The following is a 26,165-nucleotide window of genomic DNA, read 5'->3' on the forward strand; positions in this document are numbered from 1 at the left end:
ACGGGTAGGGAGAGCTTGTAGCCGCAGCCGTTGTAGTAGAATTGTATATAGTCGGGTTTTCCAGAAGAAAAGGTAGAAGTAGAAGGCGTAAATATGGCGTTTGACCGACAAGATGGCGTCTGTTACAATCTGGATCGGCTGTGACATCACATGCAAGATCTCTATTCTAGATGGATGAACGAGTCAGGGTAAGACAGGAAGTACATGAAGTGATGCACCAATCATGCATAGTCCAGTGTTATGATCTGGGGTTTCTTTAATTATTCAGGTCTAGGCTTAGCAACATTATGTGGCAATAAAATGAACTCGGTTGACTACCTGAATGTACTGAATGTCCAGGTTCTCCCCTCAGCGGTTTTTTTTTTCTTCTCCCTTTCCCCCCTTCCTTTCCTGGTGGCATGGACATATTCCAGGATGACAGTGCCAGGATTCACCGGGCTCAAATTGTGAAAGAGTTCAGGGAGCGTGAGGAATCATTTTCACACGTGAATTGGCCACCACAGAGACCTGACCTTAACCCCACTGAGAGTTTTTGGGATGTACTGGAGAAGACTTTAGAGTGGCTCGACTCTCCCATCATCAATACAAGATCTCAGCAAAAACTGAATGCAACTCTGGGCGGAAATAAATGTTGCTGCATAAAATTGTTGAAATAATGCTAGGGTGAATGTGTGCTGTAATCAAAACATAATCGAATAAATTTTTAAGAAAATATCTCTAGTCCTCATTCATTGTGAATCACTGTACAGTGGGGGAAATGGGGGTCACTGCACACTTCCCAGACAAATGTCCCAGGCACCAACTGTTGGATCAGTGTACGCTATCAGTCTGTGTTTTGTCAGATAGAATTTGTTTTTGAGTTTGACCTGTCCAGTCGGGTTTGGTGGAGTTGTGGAAATTCTGACCACTGCGCACCTTTTTCCAACAAACTACAACATTCTGAGAGCGTGTTCCCTAGACAGCTGAGCTGATAAGGAACTTTTGGACCAGAGGAACTTTTTCATAGTTCTTAAAACTGTTGGAAAAAGTTCCCCCTTTTTTGTGTGTCCACACTGGAGGAACTGAGAATGATCGTAGTTGTATATCCTGTTTTGAGGGAATTTTTGTATCGCTCCTACTTTCAGGGCAGCTACTCTCCCAACACAAGAGAAACCATGAGTGATATAAGCATACAGTGATTGGTCAAACTAGAAATAGCTACTTTTTTTTTTTCTTTTATTTGAAACATGAATCATTACCTGCCGACAAGGCAAACAGACTGCCTGTGAGAACATCTATTATCCAGTTACACAGCAGAGGGGAGAGGCTGAGGCTGTGCAGCTTGGCCATGAGTTTGGAGGGAATGATTGGTATTGAAAGCCAAGCTATAATCAATAAAAAGCAACATGGTATAACTGCCTTGTTTCCAGATGGGTGAGGATTGTGTGCATGGCTTGTGAGATGTCATCAGTTTTAGATGTATTTGTCTGATGGGCAGAACTGTAGTGGGTCTAGAGTTGCGGGAATGATGCTCTGTATCTTATTTTTGACAAGACTCTCAAAATGTTTCAGGAGTTCCAGTGTGAGAACCACTGGTCTGTAGTCATCGAGGCAGGATATTGTTGACTTCTTGGGAATAGGGATGATTATAGTGGTTTTGAAGCAGGATGGAATTATAGCCAGGGTGAGGGGAAAGGTTGAAGATGTCAGGAGCAACGTTCATCAGCTCTGACGCGCACGCAACCTGTGGACACATCCAGGGATGTTATCTGATCTTGCCGCCTTATGTGTGTTTCTGTTGCTCAGCACATTAAACACTTCTGCAGGGGACATTGGCAGTTAAAAGTTTACATACACAGACATGAATGTCATCATGGACATGAACGTCATAGCAATGATATGATGCTTTCTATGATCCTCTTTCCCAGATCTGCACTGAGCTCCTTGGACTTTCCCATTATACAGTGTGTTGGTCAGTCCAATGAGTGCTGTCCCAAACCCTTTTTATGTTGTCACAGAGAAGCTACTATCTGTAGTCAATCATGATCACAAACAGGAAATTCAAAGGCTTTGGTAAGTTGACCCTTTCACCACTGCATCATTTTTTCCAGAAGGGGTTTCCTTAATACAATGAGACCAGAATAGCAGTCTGTAATGGTGAAAGGGTTAAGACACTTGGGAACTTTGAGTTAGCGTATGTACATTTTTGACCCTGTGTTGATTTCAAAAACCCCAAAGTAAATTAAGTCTTCTGCACCAGTTCTTTTTCTATGAAAGGTGTATGTTGTCTAAGTATTCTAGTACGAAAAAGAACAGTTCAAAGAAACTACTGAAAGCCCAGTATTGCCATAATGTTTGTCTGCGTATATAAACTACTGGCTTCAGTGGTACCTGGTCCTCCTCATCAGGTGCCACTTCCATTTTTTTTCCCCCCAGTAATCCATGCTCTGGGCTTGAAAATGTGCATAAAAGATGTAACGCAACTCATCCGCTACAGATGTAGAACTGTTCACTTCTGTCTTTGTGGTCTGTGATGTGGTCTGTAACTTGTGATGTTGTAGAGTGATGTGTGGTAGAGTAGTTCTGCAGTCTTTGCCTGCACTCCGATTGTACTTTTTTTGGGGGCATCCTTTTGTTTTTTCAGACATCATACCTTGCTCTTTGGTAAGCATCAGAATCATCAGATTGAAATGCTACAGAGCAAGGTATGAAGGCTGGACTGGATTGGGGGAAATATAGATGGTCTTCTGAGGAACAATGTTGTCTGTGCATGTTCTGATATAGGTTGTCACAGTTAAGGTATATTCCTCAATGTTGACTGTGGAGTCCTGATGTGTTGATGCAGTTTTAAAGACATCTTGGTTTGTGCATGCAAAGCAGTCCCTCGGTTTTTGGTCCCCTTCCTCTGACCACATGCTGATGGTTTTCTTCAGAGATGTACTTTGTTTTAACATCTGTCTGTAAACTGGGTGTTTAAAAAAAAAAAAAAAAAGTGTTGTCTGATCATTCCAGTTGTGGTCTCGGTTTTGCTTTGGTAGCTCCTTGTATTTTGGTGTACACATCCAGTTTTCTCTGGTGGGGACTTCAGTGGGTTGATAAAATCTTGGGGGTAGATTTTACCAGTTCTGTGTTGGGTGAACACTGTATGTGTGATGTTCATGTCCAAGTACCTTTTGTTGTTGCTATAAACGCACACACTGCCAGCCCTGCTCTTAACGGATTCCGGCATCTGATCGCTGCTGTGTATAGAATGAGCTTATAGATGAATAACTGAGTCTGGTTTATCCTCAGTTTTTCATGTTGCTGTAAAAATTAAGGCACAGCAATCTTTATATTCCCAGAGTGGCAATGCCGATCTGGAGTACATCCTTTTTTTTTTTTTTTTTTTTTGAATAAACGATCAACCACACGTTAGCCAGTAACAAGATGGGCAGAGGTGGCCTGGTTTGCTTTGCATGAAGGTCTCCCCTCCTGCCTCATCTCTGCTTCAATCTCTTCTCCCCGTTTGGTCGTGCCTCCAAGTATTGGTCAGGGATGCAAAAATGGCTCCAGGTGTAGCCGGGTGCGTGATGCAATCCAAATCTGGAAGGCTAAAAGTCAATTTGTGGTGTTTATTTCCGATGTGTAGCAGAAATTCTGTCATGAGCTCTTAGTGCACACGATGCAATAAGAGTACAAAAAAAAAAAACAATTACAATAAACAAAAAAATCAGGGATCAGAGAAGGCGTAAACAAGGGCATCTTCCACAGTGGGTGTCATCTTGGACCTGGTATGGTTGAAGTTCTGAGTATTTGAGTTACTGCTAATAATACAACATTGTTGGTAAGTTCTTTTTTTTGGGGGGGGGGCAATACAGTCAGACAATTACAAAATCTCAAACATTTATTAAGCAGTTCAATCAAGTAACAGGTCAGTGTGTTTTGGCTGCGAGTCAGACCAAGCTGGATTGAGTATTTGAGGACAGTTATTTCTGTAAAAAAAAAAAAAGATTCCAACTGATGTTTGAATAAACCTGCTCACAGTAATAATGTTTTATTCAACATGTGGTCCTTTTTTCAAGTCACGAGCACCTATTCTCCTTTGCAAACACCTTATTGGAGAAAGCTTTGAAAGCACATGATGTATTGTTGGAAAAACCATTGTTTTAGACAGAGAACTCACCCCACTTGTACAAGTACACTGATGTTAATGCACCACCTATACTTTTACATTTTTACAGGAAAAGTTATGCAAACAGAAGTAAAGAATGTGTGGATATGTGGCCACTCCCTTGTGTTCTGGGCTGAGAAGAGGGCCACATCTCCTGAAGTAGGTATGCAGCTTGGTATGGACCCCAATAGTGTACGCATATGGTGGAAGGGTGTGCAGGGCATGACATGGCAACAGCTTCTGCCCCAGCTGCTCCAACTAAAGGACAACTGGCCCAAACCTGACGTGATTCTTATCCATCTGGGCGGAAATGATATTGGCAAGATGACCCCAGAGAACTTTGTGTTATCAGTGAAGAAAGACCTGATTTCACTGAAGAGCATTTTTCCTCAGTGCCACCTAGTTTGGTCAGACATCCTGCCCCGCAAGTCCTGGAGGCACTCAAGTGACAGCACAGAAGTGAACAACATGCGACAGGCGATCAACAAAACAATACGTGGTATCATAGCGGAGCTTGGCGGTTCTTCATTGACTCATGACAACATAATGCCTGGACTGGACTCTGGCCTCTACAGACCAGATGGGGTTCACCTCTCTGGTAAAGGGATCGATACTTTTAATTTGAACATGCAAGACTTCCTTGAGAAGTGGGAAAGTGAGAAATGAGACCGAGACTTCTGAAAGCTGAAATTATTTTTTAGGTTATTAACAACTTAGTACTATTTTTGCTTTCAGTATCTCTTTTGTATGATGAAACTCGATTGGGAATTCATTCTTGTATCTCTTTTAATGTTAAGGTTCAACACCAACCTATGTTTGTCATCTGAATGCAACTGCATGTTTTATTAAATGAGTTTAAAAACCATTTGTTAATGATTGTCTGTTAATGTTTACTCTTATTTCTGTAATTCTATGTAGATTTAGGGTTTTTTTTAATTGATTGTTGAACAGTATGAAAACAAATAAAAACAATACTTGCCTCAACACTGTCTTGAGTGTACGGAGTCTTTCTTTTGATAACCTAGTTCTGCCTTTGTTAACTCTTTTGGTTACATTATGTAGCATGTATAACGATTGTTTATATACTCAGTCAGTTTTGTTTGTTGTCTAGCAAATGCAGTTTTTTTTGTTATTGTATACATCTTTGTACCAAATTTCCTAACGCTGTTCTTCTGCACATCTGTTCAAAATGTGATTTGTGCTCTGCCTCCTATAGTGGACATTATAATAAAATTATATAATGGCAATAAATGTCAAAGGCTCATTCTTTGTCTCCTAATATGTGTAAAGACACAGTGATTGCATTTTTTTTTCTTGGCATGGTAATGGCACTCCTTAGCTTATTGTGTCTTAAGGGAAAGTCTTGGATCTCCTGTGATTGTTTACTCAAGTAAACGATCCTTTGGAATAAACTGTAATGCAAGCTCATTTTCATATGTGTATACAATGACACCCAGGGGGATTTCACTGGATTATTTCAGAAATAATCTGACAGTAATTGTGTACGAGTATCTGTATAAAATGGCATACTATGTTTAGTATTGTTTTAATAGAAAATAATTGTTGTGGTTCTGGGTTAGAACCCAGTGGCTGATAGGGGGGCCTTTCTGTGTGGAGTTTGCATGTTCTCTCCGTGTCCACGTGGGTTTCCTCTAGGTGCTCCGGTTTCCTCCAGAGTCCCAAGACATGCAGGTTAGGCTAACTGGTGGCTCTAAATTGACCATAGGTGTGAATTGTTGTCTCCATGTGTCAGCCCTGCGATGATCTGGTGACTTGTCCAGGGTGTACCCTGCCTCTCACCCATAGTCAGCTGGGATAGGCTCCAGCTTGCCTGTGACCTTACGCAGGATAAGGGATTACGGATAATGGATGTTTTGGCAGGACAACACTAACTGATCCGAGTTTATGTAAAGGTTTTTGTAAATTGAAGTTTCTGAATCCCTTTATTGTGCAGCAGAATGTCACAGCGGTGACGAGACAGAGTAAATATGTTGTGTTAATATTGGTTTATTGTGTTGCATTAAAAAGCCATATTATATAATGCTACTGGTTACACAGGTAAGACTACAGTGTCCTGATCTATTAGGAATGACCTGCAGCTGAATGTAGGCTGAAGAACACCTTGAAATTGCAGGTAAAATGTATGTAATATATCCAGTTAGGGAAAAATTGAAACCAGCTTTAATGGTTAGATCTAGAGAGATACTTTCCTGACCTCATGTTTGTCACATTTCAATAACTATGGATGAACAAACCAATATTAATAGTGTTTTTACTCCTTATGTTTCATCACAGTTGTGACCTCCTGCTGTACAATAAACAAACACTGATTCAGAAACAGTGTCATTCTTTAAATCAGTCATTTTCAGAGGTATTTATTATTGGGCTCTTGTAGTTATTAAGCTAGTTAAGTTTAATTGAAGGGGTTTAATGTCACCATTAGTATAGTGTCAACTTGACTCTAATGACAAAGGAAGTTTGAATGGTGTATGATTCAAAAATTGGTGAATATTTGCGTGGTTTTGGAGACTGTTAAACACGCTGTCGGTCTTTAAAGCCATCATTTTCGAAGTTGTTATAAATATTTATTAGAGCTCTTGTCGGTCTTAAAGTGCCATTCCACCATTGGATGTATTCTTTGGCATAAAATACAATATATTTTATGACAACATGACTAGACAGAGAAATCTTTTAGCTTCAAAATGATATATCAAACATAATTTTTTGACAACGACAAGTATATTAATTTTGCGACCAAAGTCACCTACCCTTTTAATTTCCGCGCGGTAGTGAAACGCGATGTCATCGGCAGGTTCCCCTTCTTGTGTACCATGTGTCGGTCTATTTTTAGACCAGGAAACCCCCAAAGTGAGAGAGTCATTTCTCCTCGGATATGGGGGCCAAAAAAATTGCGAAAAATTGAGTTAATCTTTCAGTTAGCTAGCTTTATTGGTATTATTTTTATCGCGTTCTATCCGCCATTGCTGATATGTGCCACGTCACGTGGTACACAAGAAGGGGAACCTGCCGATGACATCACGCGCGGAAATTAAAAGGGTAGGTGACTTTGGTCGCAAAATTAATATACTTGTCGTCAAAAAATTATGTTTGATATATTTTGATGCTAAAATATTTCTCTATCTAGTGATACCATTTATATATGTTGTCAAAATATATTGTATTTTATGCCAAAGAATACATCCAATGGTGGAATGGCACTTTAAGTTTAATTGAAGGGGTTTAATGTCACCATCAGTAACCCAAATCATGTCAACTTGAATCTAATGACAAAGGAAGTTTGAATGGTGTATGATTCAAAAATTGGTGAATATTTGCGTGGTTTTGGAGACTGTTAAACACGCTGTCGGTCTTTAAAGCCATCCTTTTCAAAGCTGTTATAAATATTTATGAGAGCTCTTGTCGTTCTTAAGTTACTTGACTTTAATGGAATGGGTTTGATTTATCACTCAAGGAGGCTCAGAAATAACTCGAATCTTCATCATGGTTTTCATAAAATGATTGGAAAGTTCAGAAATTGGTGAATATTTGCGTGGTTTTGGAGAGAGAGAGAGAGAGAGAGAGTTGTACTGAAGAGGATGAACTCGTGTTTTGTTTTCTTTAAATCGTCAATCCGCCATTTTTCCTCTTATAAACTGTATCCGCTGCACACAGCCCTGTAAACAATGAGGGGGAGGGAATAGGAAAGTTCTAATTGGTGGAGACCGAGTGGACGTCATTTCCTGTTTGGCTGGCCGAATGGCGGTGCAGGAAGTAGTTCGGACGCGGTTTAGTTCCGGCTGTAGCTGTGTGGATCTGTTGAGTTTGAGCAGTAATTTGAGTTTACAGCGCTTTTGTGCGCAGAATAATAATAATAATATGCGTTAGGTCCGTAAACAGCGGCCACTGGATCTGAAACGGTTTCGTGTATAAGCGAGCGAGCGGGCGGCTGGCTGGCGCCATGTACCGAGGCTCTAGGCCGCACCGAGGAGCGTATCATCCTGCAGCGGGTCGCGGCTTTGCTCCCCGCGGCCCGCCTCCTGCCGGTTCGTTTCCTCGCGCTCCGTACCGTCACGAACACGCGCGAGGCAGCAACGGATATCCGCATGACTACCGTCGGCACCCGGAGCATCCGAGGAGGCGCTGCTCGTCGCCGGGGAGAGGCTCGGCGGAGGAGTTGAGAGGCGATGGGCCTGCCCCGAGAGACTACGGCCATGTAGGCTGACTCGCTTTCCTCCCCTGTCTGTCCTGAGCGCTCAGCAGCGTGATGTAGATGAACTCGCGCTGAGCTGCGGCCCAAACTCTAGACTAGTCAGTAAAGTGGGCAGACTGCGGCTTTGTGGGTTTTTTTTTTCCGTAGATCACAGGTCCTGGTGGCCCCCTGCCCTGCACGTTTTAGTATTTTCACTTCTCACAATCCCACTAATCAGCTCATTAACAGCTCTTCCTGCACTGCAGTGGGTGTGCTGGAGCAGAGAAGATACTGAACTGTGGAGAACAGGGGATGCTCCATGATCAGTGCTGGGAGACTGTGGTCTGGGGAACAAGTAGATCAGAAAACATTTGGAGCATCAGTATTTAAAAAAAAAATCAGTAAAATGCTATGCAGTCTTGTCTCCCCCCCCCCCCCCCCAGATCATTGTGGGGCAAAATGTGTCCTGTTGATTTGTATCTTTACTTTCTTACAGAGATATACCCCTTCACCCCCACGTGGTGGTCTGCCTACTGACCATAGTCTTGTGATAACTGTGGGCAACGAGCTGACAGGTTTATCCCAGAGCTCAGGAGCAGAGATTCCCTATACCAGGTAAAGTCTTTGTGTCTCTCTCATCTCATTATTTCTAGCCGCTTTATCCTGTTCTACAGGGTCACAGGCGAGCTGGAGCCTATCCCAGCTGACTACGGGCGAAAGGCGGGGTACACCCTGGACAAGTCGCCAGGTCATCACAGGGCTGAGACATAGATACAGACAACCATTCACACTCTCATTCACACCTACGCTCAATTTAGAGTCATCAGTTAACCTAACCTGCATGTCTTTGGACTGTGGGGGAAATCGGACACGGGGAGAACATGCAAACTCTGCACAGAAAGGCCCTCGTCAGCCACGGGGCTCGAACCTGGACCTTCTTGCTGTGAGGCGACAGTGCTAACCACTACACCACTGTGCCACCCCTCTCTCATATATATACACTAATTCTTCTGGCTGCTCCTGATTAGGGGTCGCCACAGCGGATCTTTCGTCTCCATTGCTCCCTGTCTTCTGCATCCTTCTCTACCACATCTGCCACTTTCATGTCCTCTCTCACCACATACATGTATCTCCTTGTTTTCGTGTGCCTGGCAGCTCCATCCTCAACATTCTCCTTCCAACAATCTCTGCATCTCTTCTCAGGATGTGCCCGTACCATCTCAGTCTCATCTCTCTTAGCTTAATTCCCAAGCTCTCCACGTGTGCTGTCCTTCTGATGTGCTCGTTCCTTATCCTGTCCAACCTCGTCACTCCCATCGCATCATATATACATACACACACACATGTGTGTGTGTGTGTGTATAAATAAAAATCAGGGCTCGAAATTCAGGGTGGTCCGGTCGCCCAAGGGGACTTAATTTGTCATTTGGCGGGTAATTCCTGTCACTAGCCAGCCCAGCTGGCTAGTTGGAAATAAAAAATATATATGAAGCGAAGATTCAGACTAGGGTTGTGCGATATGTCGAATATACGCGATATATCGAATATACGCGATATATCTCCGAAAATTCTGTGAGAGATGCATAAAATTATTATATCGTAACTATCGAGTATTTTATGGTCATTTGCTGACTTGCGTTTGTTTCGTGTTTGTTTAAAACATTTTCCGGTGGTTTTCTCCCTGTCCCTCAGGCAGTAACGTGAGAGGCTGCCTAAGGGTAAAAAAAACCCAAAACAATAACATCACACACTCACCAACCAATCCCGGGCGACATCTAGGTGCTGAAAGGAACTTGCGGGAAGATTTTCTATTTTCGTTTTACAGCGCTGACTCAGTTCGCGCGATCGCTGGTGTTGCATAGGCTACCATGTAAGCTCAGTCAATTTCAGCGACAAATTAAAAATGGAAGTGGACGAATTGGTTCCTAAAAGAACTAGTAAGGGGTCAGTCAACTGGCATTTTTTTTGGATTATATTATGGTGCTCTGTGTTGTTCTCATTTATGTATTTAACAGCAGTATTAAAATACTTGGGTCTTGAAATAAATGCACATTAGTCATGAACAGTGGTAACTACTCTCTTTTGTGTTATTTTTGACAGAAGTAAAATTCATACATGAACAAATTTTGGCAAGTTACTTTGGAAGGTAACTTAGTCCTGCTGGCTGGTGAAAAAATATATGAATTTCAAGCCCTGTGTGTGATGTGATTATATATACATATATATATATGGGTCTGTCTCAGAAACTGGGTACTGTGGGGGAACCCCACTAAATATACTCAGTCAATAAACTAAACGGTTTTGAATGGTGATGTTGGTTTTAATTTGAAATAAATAGAATGATGAAAGAACTAATACAGATAAAAATAAGTCTTTGATCAAACACCTTACTTTTAAAAAATCATGCTACATTTGACACTTGCTTGATCTCTGCTTTTGCAAGGTACTAAGATTTTTCATATTTAAGGAAAGGAATATTGTACTTAATTGGCTATTATATTTTACTCCAACCTTGATAAATATGGGTAAATATTGTTTATTAAGAAAATGGAAGTTTTTTTTTTTAAATTAACAAAAATAACATTTACATTGATAAAAGAATAGGAAAGTAAACGTAGCCCTTTTATTTTTGGTCATAAAATTTTCTTCATTGAATTTTTTTTTTTTCAAAAATATTGTGGGAACACCCAGTATCGAATCATAACTTGTTGCATGCCGTCCACTTAATATCATGTCATGGTTGAGGTGCAGAAACAGAAAGCAGGTGTGTGTGGTGAAGTGTCCATAAGCAGTACGTGTGGGAATTGTAGTTGGAGAGGGGTCATGTTTGGAGGTTGCATAATGCGCTCTGGGAAGCACAAACCCGAAGTCTCACCAGGCGTCACTTCTCGGCGCTAACGTGACTATTTTCGGCCTGGGGTAAACTGCCGATAACTGACCAGTTAGGGATTCAGTAGATACAGCAGTCCCACTGTATAAGGGCAGTTCTTCAGCAGCGAGGCCAAAATTATGAAATTATTAAGCTTGCCTTAACTTGTCAGCTCGGTGATATTGCTGAAGTATGGAATCCAAGGCAAAATGTATTGAAAACTACATTTAAAACTCATCACTCCAATTATACCAGTGTCACTTCAGAGAACCCTTGGTTTGAATTTTAAGAAATGAAAGTTCAGTTTTTTCTGACGTAATTCCATTACTGACTTTTCCTTCCTCCTAAAAGATTTTGCATTCAGAGTTAAACACAGCTCATTTTCTCTGCTTTTTTTTTGGGGTCAAAAGATGCCCCATACAGTGTGAAATTTTTATTTAATGTCATTATCTTGAGTCTTGCGACTAAAAAAAGTTACCACGTTTTGCTGTGAATGTAATTCCGTTCCCGAAGAACTACCCACAAGCAAAAAGTGTTGAAAGTAATCTTTGCTTGAACAAAACAAATGTTCAGAAACGGGAAAAGAACTGTCAACAGAGATGTGGTGCAGCTTGACTCATGTCATGTTGCTAACTAGCTTGGACTTTTCACAACAATGGACTTGCTGCAAAGTGAATTACGCGTCATATCCGATCTTGTATGTTTAGTGCTCCATAGCTTTGTCAAATTACAATACAGATACAATCAGGTGGGAATACATGATATTTTGTCAATATGGAAGACTGAGTGGGAATGAAAATGTATCTATTCTATGGTGTTTTACCTCGTACAGTGATGGGTTTGATATGTGATGGGGGCTTTTGATTCCTAGTACAGCCTTGAAAATACAAGTGCCCAATGGTCAAGCACCACTGACTTGGAAATCATGAACCTTAAACAATTGAATGAACAGCCTAACGGTGTGGGGGTTTTTTTCCCCCCCTTTTTTCCTTCTTCCCTCAGACATTATTCTCCACGCCGGTCAAGCTATGAGGGCCATGATGAGCGTAGTTCAAGAAGGCGCAGTCATAGCCGTTGTAGGAACAGGGGCTGGAGCTGCAGTCCAGACAGAATTCACAGCAGAAGTCGTCCTCGCAGCAGGAGCCGTAGTCGTGCAGTGAGCCGTAGCAGGGTGCTGAGCCGAGGACGTAGCAGACCACGCAGTAGGAGTAGAAGCCGGAGCAGAGGAAAGAGTAGAGCGAGGAGCAGGGCGAAGAGCAAGAGTAGACCACGCAGTAGGAGCCGCAGCAGGAGCCGCAGCAGGAGCCGGGGAAGGGGAAGGAGCCGCAGCAGAGGACGGAGCCGGAGCCGCAGCAGAGGACGGAGCCGGAGCCAGAGCCGCAGTGGCAGCAGCAGCAGTAGCTGTAGCAGCAGAAACAGCAAGAGAGATAAGGAAGATTTTAGAGAGCTTGAGAGAGCCCGTCGACGTAAAGAGCTGGAGGACATGCTGACAATGCCCACAAAATCCATCTTGAAAAAAAGAATTGACTCTTCGGAAACTGATTCTCCAATGATAGGACAGGTAGGTATGATTTTGATCTTTAGGGGATAATTTTAATGAATTTGTAATGGGTTAATTGCAGATAATTTGGAGAAACCTTTTTTTACCATTAATTCCACTGTTATCCAATGGTTTTAGAGTACTGACTCTCCACAAGGGAATTCAGGCGGTGGCCTTTCAAAGGATGCAGAACAGTTACTGTGTACAGTGACTAAAAAAATGGACCCAGACATACTGGCGTCGCTGTTGGATCGAAATTCTAATGCCAGTGCACTTGAAGAGCTCATAAGCAAACTACAGCCCACCAAAGAGAGTGGGCATGGCTTTACTCTCCCTTATGAAAGAAACAGCCAGCAGAATTCAGACCTCACCCAGCTTCTCAGTGTGATGGCAGAGGCAGTAGCCCAACCACCAGACAAAAAGAAAAGCTTTGTGGATATTGAAGATGAAGAGAAGTTCCTGTATGGGGATGAACAAGAGGATGACCGATTCCGAGCAAAAGAAATGTCTGAATCTGGGCAGTGTAGTTTATTGGATGTCTATGAGAAAACTGGCGCTGATGTGCTGTATCATGAACCAAAGCCTGGAGTAGTGCATGATCTCCATAAGAAAGAATATGGACATTCTTGCAGGCATGGGCATCCTGAAGAAGGTGAAAGTCGAATAACGAAACAGAGCAAATATCAGGATAAGGACCATTCTTCGGCCTCACCTGGGCAGCATCATGATGAGGAACCTCAGAGTAAGCCATCAGTGACTGGGTCTCATGATGCTAAAGTTAGGTCAGAAGTGGAGGAATATGAGAAAATACAAGACCTCCTTAAGACTATTGGCCTTGAACTGGGCGTTGCTGAGATCAGCAAGATGGCTGCCCGGACACAAGAGCGCCTCCAAGGTAAGACTCCTGCGAAGTCGTCTGTCAAAAGGCACCAATCAGACCGGCGCCACAGCAGGAGTTCTAGTAGCAACAGCAGGAGTAGGAGTACCAGCAGCAGAAGAAGCAGCTGTAGCAGGAGAAGCAGTCGAAGTAGCAGCTATGAGCACACCTCAAGTCGTATCAGGAAGAAATCTGTTCCTCCTGAAAGACGTTCATCACGGTCAGTCAGTCAGAGTCAGAGGGAGACGCGGCCTGGCACTAAAGCTGAAGAGAACCCCTGGGTTAACACCGGTCCCCTGCCTTGTGAAGCTGTGAATCCTGGAACAAATACTTTCCCAGCTCACTCGACCCATCAGATGCCTCCCTACCCGCCACCACACACACATGGAGTTATGCCTCCTAACTATCCTCCCCCGGGCTATGATCCTTATGGGAACTATATACCATATATGCCCCAAGGTTGGCCCATGTACCCACCCCCTAATATGCCAATGCCACCACAAACTCCCATGGATGACTACAGTTCCCCTGCTGTAGAGCGACCCTTCCTAAAAGTAATCAAGACAGTGGCAAATGAAGCTCAAGGGATCGATAAAAAAGGTGAAAAACTTGGGTTATTTCATTCAGTAATTAAATGCAAACCTGCATTTTATGTTTTTAAGATATTGAATGTTTTGCTTCTTCCCATAGACTCAAAGGTGGACCCATTAGAAAGCATGACAATTGCATGCAGTGGAAGCCAAAGGAGAGTAATTGAAGAAAAGAATAATGCCAAACAAAAGCAAAAGGTAACTATCGGAATTATTTATCAGAAAGGATTATTGTGAAGAATTTCCAGATAGAGAAAACGTCAGACGAGTGTGAATTCTACTGCAAAACATTGTTTAGGTCATGAGTCATTTGATTTACTTACTGTTTTTAGTGCAAATTTTTTGTCCAAGAATAGAATATTGCTCTCATTTGTCTTCAACCAACACCTATCCAGGGCATGTCAAGCTGGTAGTATATTATAAATGGGGAAGGTATTTTGGAAGATATCTTTTGAGCAGTGTTGTATAAAGTACTGGGAAATCACACTCAAGTAAAAGTATTGGTACCCTTCCAAAAAATGACTTTGGTAAAAGTCAGTCACTGGCTGAAATGTTACTCGAGTTAAAGTCTTAAAGTATCTGACATTTCTTGCACTTAAGTATGACAAGTAATGCAAAAATAAATGTACTCAAGTAATGTAATTAAAAGTACATGTAAAAGTAAACAAGCAAAGGCAATCTGAATTTGTAATATTTTTAATATTTTGGTAAACTGAAGGTAATTTGTCACCAGTGGTTCATGACAAGCAATTATACTGCTGAAAATAGAGGTGCGCACACAACCATTATAAACAAGAAAAAAATAAATTGGGAGAAAAATGAAGCTGCCTATCTGGCATCTGAAGATGGAGACCACAGTTTTGACACTTTTTTCTCATTTTTTTCCTTTGTTTTTTAAACTAAGAGAAAGTACTGAAAATTAGGCATACATCACACCCAGGCTTTCGTCTAAACCAGGGAACAGGGGCGCTGCGCCCTCTTACCGAAATGCCGATTGAACCCCAAGTCACACTTACGCCATGCACTTGTATGCTACTGCACAACATGCAATCTCTCAAAACGATCGTTTCTCCGTGAAAACATCCCAGCAACACCACGTGACAATGTGTCTGATCATCACATACGTTATAATTACTCCAAAAATATTCCAGTCATAGCAGATACACCGCCAGGCGGTGCAAAAACAATCCGAATTGGCGTTTTCCAAACTGAGGCGCCATGTTTGTTTACTTGTCGCGGCTGCTCTCGCGAGATTTGACATGGGTTACATACAAGGTCAGCTGGCTTGTAGAGCGAGATTTCTCGAGACTGAATGACCTTTCACCCACCGGCGCGGGAGCTTTTGACAGAAGTAGTTCGCGAGTTGTTTTTGTTGACACGGGCATTTAAAGATGTCATCCCGCGGCACGAAACGGAAGAAAGCCGAAGACTGTCCGGGGCAGAAGATGATTACTTCTTTCTTTTCAATGTTGACAGACAATTTGTTACAATTTCCCTCTCAGATAGCCTCAGAATGTCCCATTGTAGCCTCAATTTTTCAAAGGCTTCGCACGGCGGAGGGGGGGACAACCGGCAAACCCCCCCGCTTCGCTCCCTTGCCATGGTGAGCGCCCTCATACTAAATTTTTCTAGAAAAACCCCTGACGCCATTAAGAAAAAAAAACATTAAAAAAAAGCTGCTACTGTTATTGTACTTTATAAACTATGGAGGTGCATACACAACCAATTGCTGTCATAATAATCAAAAGAAAAAAGTAATTTGGAGAAAACTGAAAAACCTGAGAAAACCTCGATGTGTTTCTTTAGATTGGACGGGGAGTTTCTATAAGATATAGAATTTCCATGTTTTTTGGAAGGCATAAGAGGCACTTCATTCGATAGGACGAATCCTTCACATCAACGTAAGAGAACATTGTGTTCAAATACGGCCAGGGGTGCTCATCATCAGGTTCCTCTTCATTTGTAGCCGAAGTAGCTGCTGTCTCCGTCTCCTCTTCCATCAGGGCTGTTGATTGCGAAGCTAGCTTTCTGCTTACTGCGTGAAGCCAATAGAGATCTTGCAGTCACGTGACCAGAAAGTACACAACCGCCATCTTGTCGGTCAAAAACACCGCTGAATACTGCTGCACTCGTGTGCAGAATGGATCAATTTCAACCGACGGACTACACGGCTCATTTTTCTAATGAACAGATAACTAGATATATGTCTAAAATAAACGATCTACAGATTTGTGACCCTTATGGCTTATTGGACGGAGTTTTCACGACCGGATTTTGAACTGCCAGCGGAATACCCGGACGTGTATAATTACCTCATTAACTTTCCCTCGCTGTTCAGTGGTGAAGCACTGCGTGCTTATAAATCTCTGGACAGTTATCTCTACAGAAATTCAGGATTTGTCAGCGACTCAGATGTGGCATCTTGTAAACAAGAATCCTCATTGGACGGGTAAGTCACTTAAGTATTGAGTATAGCACTGACCAGCCGATTATAGAATAGAATAAGGTAATTCCAGCTCGTCCGTCTTGTTTACATGGATCTGGCTTTGGAGAGGTAGAGGCTTGGCAGTGGAGATTTGAGTAGCTGTTTTCTGAGCTTAGTCAACAGGCCGGCTCTGCAGCCTCGCTTTTGCTTCCGCTCCCGGCGCCACCTCCTTCGCTTTGCTTCCGATAACAATCCACGGAGACCCCGCTGGTCTCGCTATCTCGTCCGGAATGTTTTTTTTTTTTTTTTTTTCTCGTCCGGAATGTTGTGCATGCGATGGAAATTGCTACAAACCGTCATTTTCTGCTGGAAACCAATGTCCAGTAAGTCCATACGGTTGTAGTGGATATTGAAGTCCGGTACAGACGAACAACACGCAAAAATACACACAAAAAACATAAACGTGCACAGGTAGGGAGAGCTTGTAGCCGCAGCCGTTGTAGTAGAATTGTATATAGTAGGGTTTTCCAGAAGAAAAGGTAGAAGTAAAAGCAGAAGTAGAACCAGAAGTAGAAGGCGGAATATGGCGTTTGACCGACAAGATGGCGTCTGTCACAATCTGGATCGGCTGTGACGTCACATGTAAGTGCTCCATAGGTGTAGCCTATTGGTTGTCATGCGCAAGTGGTGAACAAGCCCAGGCACGTCCTGACTTCGTTGCAGTCAGTGGGGTTAAAACACGTTTTTTTTTTTGTTTGTTTCTTTTTTTGTAACGAGTAACTAAACGGCTCTTTGTATCGGAGTGAAAGTATGCAATTAAGTTAAAAAATATAGTGAAGTAAAAGTGAAAGTTCTCAAAAATTTGAAAACTCAAGTAAAGTACAAAATCTCCCAAAATGTACTTCAGTACAGTAGTGAAGTATTTTTACTTGGTTACTATACAACACTGCTTTTGAGCGAGAGGAATGCTGCAGTTTCTGATTGCACACCACACTGTGTGCAAACATCCATTCAGAACTCCAAAGCATGTTGTCTTCTGTCTTAAAACCTTCCTCTCTTTGTATTTGGTCCAAATATTACATGGTAGCTTATATCATTGCACAGAGTGAAACTCGAATTTCCAGGTACTTTGTTTTGCTTATGGTCATGGAAGAATCCATTATGTTTGTGGCAAACATAATGTGATGCGTCACTGACATCAAAAGAGCGTCCAGTCATCAGTGGAGCCAGATTTGTGGTTTTTACATGGAATCAAGCTACTTTTAAACTTCCCAGTGGAGATGGGCAATATGATGGCTTTCATGGATGCAAACGGCGCGCCTTTTGGCGGATGCCGCCTTTTTCACCGCTGTCTGGGGGACTTGTGTGAATCGTGCAGATCCGATGAGGGTTTTTTTGGGGTGGGGGGCGTTGGAGTGTCTGATTTATAATTTCATTAAAGTAAATTCTGTATTAAAATTACTAAATAAGCAAATGCCGTTACAGTCCATGAAACATAGGAAGTATAAATATGAGAAGAAAACAGTAAATCAGAAAGCTGCGCACGTAAAGCCAATTGGCTGCGCGCCATTATCTGCTGCTGGCTGCACTTCACTGCGTGCGCAAGGACTTCCATCAGTCCAACGTAAGTTACGTAATTGGCTTTACATGCGCAGCTTTCTGATTTACTGTTTTCTTCTCATACTTATACTTCCTATGTTTCATGGACTGTAACGGCATTTGCTTATTTAGTCATTTTAATACAGAATTTACTTTGATGAAATTATAATCAGACACTCCAACGCGCCCCCCCCCCCCCCCCCAAAAAAAAAAAAAACACTTATCAGATCTGCATGATTCACACAAGTCCCCCAGACAGCCATGAAAAAGGCGGCATCCGCCAAAAGGCGTGCCGTTTGCATCCATGGGCTTTGGATTGTGAACGATTATTACGGTTATGCTAAACACTTTTTTTTTCTTTTTTCTTTTTTTTAACTCCACCATTCCTCAGTTGTACACACAACGCAGAGAGAAGTGCAGTAAAATTCAAAACAATGAAACATGAATGACTTAATAAAATGCTCAGTAAATGCATTCAGTATTTGGACGTGTTTAAGGCCGTGCTTGGCAGTTGGTTTTCCCATTTATTACACTTTTTAATACTGAAGACATTAGTAGAGGTGATTTTTTTTTTTTTCTTTAGTGGCAATATATTAGTAGAGGTACATTTTAAAATTGACACACACAGAGTTGTGGAAAATTTTAAGAGACTTAAATTTTTTTTCTTAAATCAGCATCTGTATGTATGGCAGCCATTTGATTCCAGTGTTTGTGCTGGAATTCCAACACAAGCGCACCTCATTTTACTTAATAAGGGACTGATTAGTTGATTACCTGAACCAAATCTTGTTTAACAAGGAAAAGTATAAAAACCACTGCTGTGGTCATTACTATCCTCTTGCAGTAGGACCAGTTTGGATGGCAAAAACAGTACTTTAAATTTAATTGGAATACAAAAGTATATTTTCATCATGACAAGAGTTAAAAAGAAAATTTGAGTGAGGAAAAAGAAGGGTTCATTTCTGTCTTTACTGGATACAGGGGTGATAGCGTTCCGGCGCCGCGCCGGATTTCCGGCGTACCGTGGCTGGGGAAAAAAAAAAATCTAGTTCACCCATTGTCCTGTGTCATTCTGAGATGCGCAGATAGACAGTAAAGGGAATTACTGTCTATCTGCGCATCTCAGAATGACACAGGACAATGGGCGAACTAGATTTTTTATTTTTTTTCCCCAGCCACGGTACGCCGGAAATCCGGCGCGGCGCCGGAACGCTATCACCCCTGTGGATACAGTGAGGTTGCTTCCATCCTCAAAATTTCAAAGACAGCAGTTCATAAGAAGAAGGTCAAGCAACAGATATTGGGGACAACAAAGTTACAGACTGGCAGAGGGTGAAAATGAGACTCCATTGACTGGGATGATCGTCAAGTCCTTTGAATGTCACTCAACAATCTAGGATGATATCAAGTGACCTACAAAAAAGAATGGCAAATGACACCTGGGGTTAAGTGTGCAGCAAGGACGGTTCAAAACGGGCTCCTCCAGGTGGGGTAGAAGTCATGCAAAGCTAGAAAAAAAGCCCTTCATTAATGAGAAGCAAAGAAGAGCCAGACTGAGGTTTGCTGAGGACCATAAGGATTGGACCATAGAGGACTGGAGTAAGGTTGTCATCTCAAATGAATTCAATCTTCAGCTTTTCCCATCACCTGGTTATCTAAAGGTTAGGTGGAGACCTTGAGAGGCCTGCAAGCCACAGTGTCTCACAGCCACTGTGAAGTTTTGGTCGTGGATCAGTGATGATCTGGGGGTGCTTCAGCAAGGCTGGAATGGGGCAGATTTTTGCTTGTGAAGGACACATGAATCAAGCCATGTGCAAGGTTATCCTGGAAGAAAACTAACTAACTTCTGCTCTGATAGTGTTCCCTAACTCTGAGGGTTGGGTTTTCCAACAGGACATTGTTCTATGCCACATAGCCATGTCAATCAAGGTGTGGATGAAGGACCACAAGATCAAGACCCTGTCATGGCCAGCCCAATCTCCAAACTTGAATTCCATTGAAAACCTCTGGAATGTGCTCAGGAGGAAGATGGATTGTTAAAAGCCTTCAAACAAAGCTGAGTCGATTTGAATTTTTGCACCAGGAGTGGCATAAAGCCACCCAAGAGCAACTTGAAAGACTGGTGAGGAAAGCTGTAGTGAGGACATCAAAGAATTGGCACAGTGAGGCTATAGAGAACCTTCAGGTGTGCTTGGACTGTACCAACTGGGATGTGTTCAGGACTGCTACCAATATTCTGGATGAGTACACGGGCTGTAATGTCCTACATCAGCTTCTGTGAGGACTGTTGTATTCCATCACTCACCAGGGTGAGTTAAATAATGACAAACCTTGGTTCACAGTAAGCTCAGACAGCTAAGGTTGCAAAAAGAAGCGTTCAGAAGTGGGGACAGGTTTAGCAAGGCAGTGAGAGAAGTTAAATGACTGTACTCTGAGAAACTCCAACACCAGTTCTCAGCAAATAATTCTGCATCTGTGTGGAAAGGGCTTAGACAGATCACAAGCTACAAACCTACAGCCCTCCACTCTGTTAACGACTTGCACCTGGCCAACCAACTGAATGAGTTCTGCTGTCACTTTGGAAGACAATGGGACTGTCCTGATATCATCCCCTGTGACTCCACACGCCAGCTCCTGCCTGCCACCCCCACCTTCACTCCTGTCGGGGTCTCTCTACAGCTTCATGCCCTGGAGGCCCACCTCCCCACCACCATAGCCTCAACTCTCTCCATTCTGGGGAGGGATGTTAACAAACACGCTTTAAGAAGCTGAACCCCTGCAAAGCAGCAGGTCCTGACTCTGTCTTACCATTTACCCTGAAGCGGTGTGCTGATCAGTTGTCTCCAGTGTTCATGGCCATCAACACCTCACTGGAGACATGCCATGTGCCAGCCTGTTTTAAGGCCTCCACCATTATTCCTGTCCCCAAAAAACCGAGGATCTCAGGATTAAATGACTACAGACCCATATGTGGTTACATACAGACCCTGATTTCTGTGGTTATGAAATCCTTCGAGCATCTTATGCTTTACCACCTTAAAGCCATCACTGACCCACTCCTGGACTGTGTGCAGTTCACCTACAGAGCCAACAGATCTGCAAACGATGCTGTCAACATGGCTCTTCATTTCATCCTCCAGCACCTGGACTCCCCAGGAACCTATGCTAGGATCCTGTTTGGGGATTTCAGCTCCGCCTTCAACACTATCATCCCGGCTCTTCTGCAGGACAAGCTCTGAGTTTGGGGGTGGGGTGTCAAAATGCTCTGTACGGTTCAAAATCTGGTGCGGGAATTACAATGGAACCCATTCCCTGTTGGTCAAAAAAGGGCATTGGAGGATTTTGGTAGGCTGATTACTTCTGAGAAGATTCACCACTGTTTTTAAGTATCTTTCGTTTGGACATAATAGCTCTCACTGGTTTGCTGGAGTTCCAGAGTCTTAGAAATGGCAACAGGGCAGTAATCAGGCCTGGGTGTGTCAAGTCTCATTGTACCCAGGTATCAGTTAATTGGTTGGTTAAAGGAATACTCCGGAGTGAAATGCTTTTTAGGTCTATTTTCGCATTATTGGGAGTGCATACGTTGAGTTGCTACCACAATCACATCAATCGGATGTGTTTTGAGAAAATTCGTTTTTTGTGATTTCAACCGGAAAGCGCTAACACGGCAGTCCGCAGGGCATGTCTTTGTGCCGATACAAAACGCTAGTTTTAAAACCATTGCAAAGCTCAAAACAACATGACAGTTCTGTGGAAGTGAGTAAAGGGTTCCTACAAACAAAACGAAGTGTCCCGAGCTCTGCAAGTGCACGGACAGAGTGTGTAGAAGAGTAAATACAAAGCCAGTGACCTTACCTGAAGTTGGTCTTCCTCAGACGCCATCTTCATGGGACAGTCCGTAAAAGCCGAGTGCAGAGCCCATCCCTCTGGAAATGCACAACATACCACAATTGTGCATTTCCAGCAGGATGGGCTCTGCACTCGGCTTTTACGGACTGTCCCATGAAGATGGCGTCTGAGGAAGACCAACTTCAGGTAAGGTCACTGGCTTTGTATTTACTCTTCTACACATTCTATCCGTGCACTTGCAGAGCTCGGGACACTTCGTTTTGTTTGTAGGAACCCTCTACTCACTTCCACAGAACTGTCATGTTGTTTTGAGCTTTGCAATGGTTTTAAAACTAGCGTTTTGTATCGGCAAAAAGACATGCCCCGCGCACTGCCGTGTTGGCGCTTTCCGGTTGAAATCACAAAAAACGAATTTTCTCAAAACACGTTTGATTGATGCGATTGTGGTAGCAACTCAACATATGCACTCCCAATAATGCGAAAATAGACCTAAAAAGCATTTCACTTCGGAGTATTCCTTTAGTGGGCAATTACTTTTTCACACAACAAAGGGATATGTTTTACTACAATAAATGAAAGGATCATTTCAGAAGTGGATTGTGCTTATTCAGGTTGTCGTTGTCTTTTATTAAAGTTTGTATGAAGACCTGAAACAATTCACTGTGGTAAATAATGCAAAAACCTCCTAATTTCCAAGGGCATAGAGAATAAATGAATATCTTCATGTGCATGTGTTCTCAGAGGTGACATATAACAATGTTTGCAATAAAAGCAGCTGTCCTTCAACCTTCTTGCTTTGTACAATTTGGACTATAAATGGAACTGGAGCTCAACGGTGTCAGAGGTGCAAGTAACCCATCCAGGTTGGCATACCACGTGCTTTTGTTATTTCGGGTATTCGAAACAACCACAATCTGCCAGCAGACAAAAATATAACCAGAGGCATAAGTTCAAAAGTGGTCCACAGCAAAACCTCAGTGTCATTTCAGTTTGACAGCCCTATTCTGTGTGCTCTAGTGGTGAAGTGTTCTCTTTTTGTTTAGTTTTGTTATTTGAGGTATATGCTGTTGCTGATCATTCTTTTCATTAAAGCTATTAAATGCATTTGCAGAATTGCTCATTATTTTGGACAAGACCTAAATACTGTACTACTGTATCGTGGTTAGGTAACTGAAGAGCTAGAAAAGCTGAAGAAGGACAAAGAATCCCGAATGAAGAAAAAAGAGAGTCTCGTAAAAGAGTTGGAGACGTTGCGAAAGCAGCAAGGTATTTCTCTGCCTATGCTGATCGCCATTTACTGAAATAAAATTATGGTTGGGATTCTTTAACGATACTTGTTCATTAATTGGCATTTTATTGCTCTGGATCATAGGGGAGCTCCTAAGGAAAAAGCGAAGGGAAAAAGATGGTCACAAGGATCCCATCCTTATGGAGCTTGGTCGTCTTCAAGAGGATGTAATGGCCCAGATATCCAGTCTGCGCGCTGAACACGAGGAAGCAGAAAAGAAGTATGAAGAACTGGTGAAGGTGGCAACAATCCTGGGGCTGGACCACAAAAACCTTCGGAGCTCTGGGGAACATGCGCACAGATCTTTTCAGAGCAAGTCTAAAGAATCCAGAAGCCCAGAGAAATCTAAATCGGCCTCCATCACGTCCAACACTCAGGTAGATTTAATTTTACTGCTAGTGGGTAAGTCCAGAGAGGAAGGGAACTGGTAAAGCCTATCCTCCCAGTAATCTGGTTTATTTAACCAAAAGAATTTTGGGTGAATGGTGAAAGTCAATATGGAGAGAGTTTTTTTTCTTCTTTTTCTGGTTTCTGAACTTTCTTGTTTCCTGGGCAACTATGTAAAAAAAATTTAATTGCTGGGTTTCATGTGACGTCATATCCGCCTCAATAGTTATTCAGAGCTTTAGCTGATGGTCTACCAGAGCTCAGTTGACAAAGTGTTTGTATGGAGAAGGTGCATTGCTCGCATGAAAAATGCCTCAAACTTGCATTGTTTTAGGTTGTTCGAATCGATCAAACCGTGGAACTGATGAGTTTCTTCAGGGTTCCCCGTGAACTAATAAAAAAGGGTGAACGAACACAGGATTTCACAAAAAGACGTCGAGAAAGGTGGCTTTTGAACCTCTTGCTGAAGTCGAAGGGAGCCGAGTCGAAGCATGCTCGAGTTTGCAGTGATCACTTGGTGAAAAGTTTGTATCTCCCTCTCAGCTATGTTAATGTTTTCCAAGTACTTTTCTTGCTCTGTGTCGTTATTTTACGGTACTTTTTTTTTAAGTCACAAAGCGCTAAAGTCCCCAGCTGTTTCTTTGTTTACTCCTCACAAAGTCTATATGCATGAAGGTTGCGACACGATTCTTACCCAGCCGTACAGTTACAATGCATCATGATCACTTCTCTGTCTTGTTTAACTAAGATCCAGGTCTTTAAAGGGGTTTCTGATGATCTTTGTGAATAATTTAGCGGAGAGATACAGTAAGAGCCAACACAAGTGAGAATCGGTGAACTGCTGTTTGTTTACACTTGCAGCGCTTTGTTGTAAAGACTCGGGCGAAAAGCTTAAATACTTACACAGGCAAAAACAATATAGGATTTATTCGGCAGCGACTTGATGGCGAGGTCCTTTACCCAGCCACGTATTTAAAAAAAAAAAAGTTGTAAGCCTCCATACTCTTCCACGCTTTCATCTGTTTTGCGGTGCTGAAGGACGTCTGCAACACCAGATAGTTCGAGATGTCCGGGAACTCGACTGAAGGGTCGTTTTCGAGATCGTATGACACATCCTTCTTTCCCAGACTGTAGGGGTCGATTCCATTGCACATAGCAATCTTCTGAATATGTCTAAAGTGAGCAGTGGCTTCTAGATTACGAGCGTACTCTGATAAGTTATCGCTAGTTGTTTGCACTAGGGCTGCCTTTAGACCACCAGTTATCAGGGATGCAAACGGCGCGCCTTTTGGCGGATGCCGCCTTTTTCACGGCTGTCTGGGGGACTTGTGTGAATCACGCAAATCCGATGAGTGGTTTTTTTTGGGGGGAGGGGGGTGTTGGAGTGCGCACGTAAAGCCAATTGGCTGCGCGCCATTATCTGCTGCTGGCTGCACTTCACTGCACGCGCAAGGATTTCCATCAGTCTAACGTAAGTTACATAATTGGCTTTACGTGCGCAGCTTTCTGATTTACTGTTTTCTTCTCATACTTATACTTCCTCTGTTTCATGAACTGTAACGGCATTTGCTTATTTAGTAATTTTAATACAGAATTTACTTTGATTTGATGAAATTATAATCAGACACTCCAACCCCCCCCCCCCCCCCCCCCCCCCCCCCCCCAAAAAAAAAAACTCATCGGATCTGCGCAATTCACACAAGTCCCCCAGACAGCCGTGAAAAAGGCAGCATCCGCCAAAAGGCGCGCCGTTGGCATCCCTGAGTTATTTCACTTCCGGTAAAACCGCTATGAAAAGTCACGTGACTGAAACCCAGCAATAGCCTGGACACACAATCTGCTCGTTTCAGATGTGTCACCAAGTGATTTATCCAACTCCTGATTTAGAGTACACAGTCGAATAGTTATTTAAACTTTTGAGCCTATTTTCTAATTCGTATTCAATTCCTGTCGCTAATATTCTCACAGATAGCTACCAAATTGAGCAAATGTTTTGGGTTTATACAGTGGCAAGCAAAAAAAAAAGTGAACCCTTTGGAATTGCCTGCATTTATGTCTACATTTGTCTTAAAATATGGTCTCCTCTTTCATCCAAGTGACAATAATGAACAAACACAATCTGTTTTAACTAATAACACACACATTATTGCTTTGTTCTTGTCCATATTGAATACATCATTCAAACATCGACAGTGTATGTTGGAGAAAGTATGTGAACCCATAGGCTAATGACTTCAACAAACGCTAACTGGAGTCAGGTCAGGAGTTAGCAAACCTGGAGTCCAGTCAGTGAAACGAGTTTGGGGATGTGCATTCGAGCTACTTTGACACTGAAACATTGAGTTTGCTATTCACAAGAAGCATCTGCTGATGTGAAGCATGCCTTGCAAAAGAGATCTCCAAAGACCTAAAATCAAGAATTG

General features: G+C 42.6%; 2 protein-coding genes across 7 annotated transcripts in view; both read left to right on the forward strand.

Annotated features, from left to right (window-relative positions):
• The window catches only part of LOC132889248 (zinc finger protein 318-like), a 44,380-nt gene extending 39,035 nt beyond the window's left edge, over window positions 1-5,345 (forward strand). The window contains exon 6 of one of the 2 annotated variants that reach the window (XM_060925547.1): window positions 4,200-5,345. In XM_060925547.1, the coding sequence (XP_060781530.1) occupies window positions 4,200-4,795 (596 nt within the window). In that variant the 3' untranslated portion in view covers window positions 4,796-5,345. The remainder of the gene's footprint in view (window positions 1-4,199) is intronic. The other variant, XM_060925548.1, reaches the window with a different exon arrangement.
• Window positions 5,346-7,883: 2,538 nt separating this feature from the next.
• The window catches only part of znf318 (zinc finger protein 318), a 30,645-nt gene continuing 12,363 nt past the window's right edge, over window positions 7,884-26,165 (forward strand). For all 5 annotated transcript variants that reach the window (XR_009655030.1, XR_009655031.1, XR_009655032.1 and 2 more), the window contains exons 1-7: window positions 7,884-8,342; window positions 8,815-8,933; window positions 12,190-12,748; window positions 12,866-14,204; window positions 14,295-14,392; window positions 23,234-23,333; window positions 23,440-23,732. Coding sequence is in view for 2 of the 5 variants with exons in the window: in XM_060925545.1 (XP_060781528.1) it covers window positions 8,088-8,342; window positions 8,815-8,933; window positions 12,190-12,748; window positions 12,866-14,204; window positions 14,295-14,392; window positions 23,234-23,333; window positions 23,440-23,732 (2,763 nt within the window). In the remaining 3 variants the exon portion in view is untranslated. The remainder of the gene's footprint in view (window positions 8,343-8,814; window positions 8,934-12,189; window positions 12,749-12,865; window positions 14,205-14,294; window positions 14,393-23,233; window positions 23,334-23,439; window positions 23,733-26,165) is intronic.

The sequence above is a fragment of the Neoarius graeffei genome, chromosome 7 (assembly GCF_027579695.1).
Source record: "Neoarius graeffei isolate fNeoGra1 chromosome 7, fNeoGra1.pri, whole genome shotgun sequence".
NCBI lineage: Eukaryota > Metazoa > Chordata > Actinopteri > Siluriformes > Ariidae > Neoarius > Neoarius graeffei.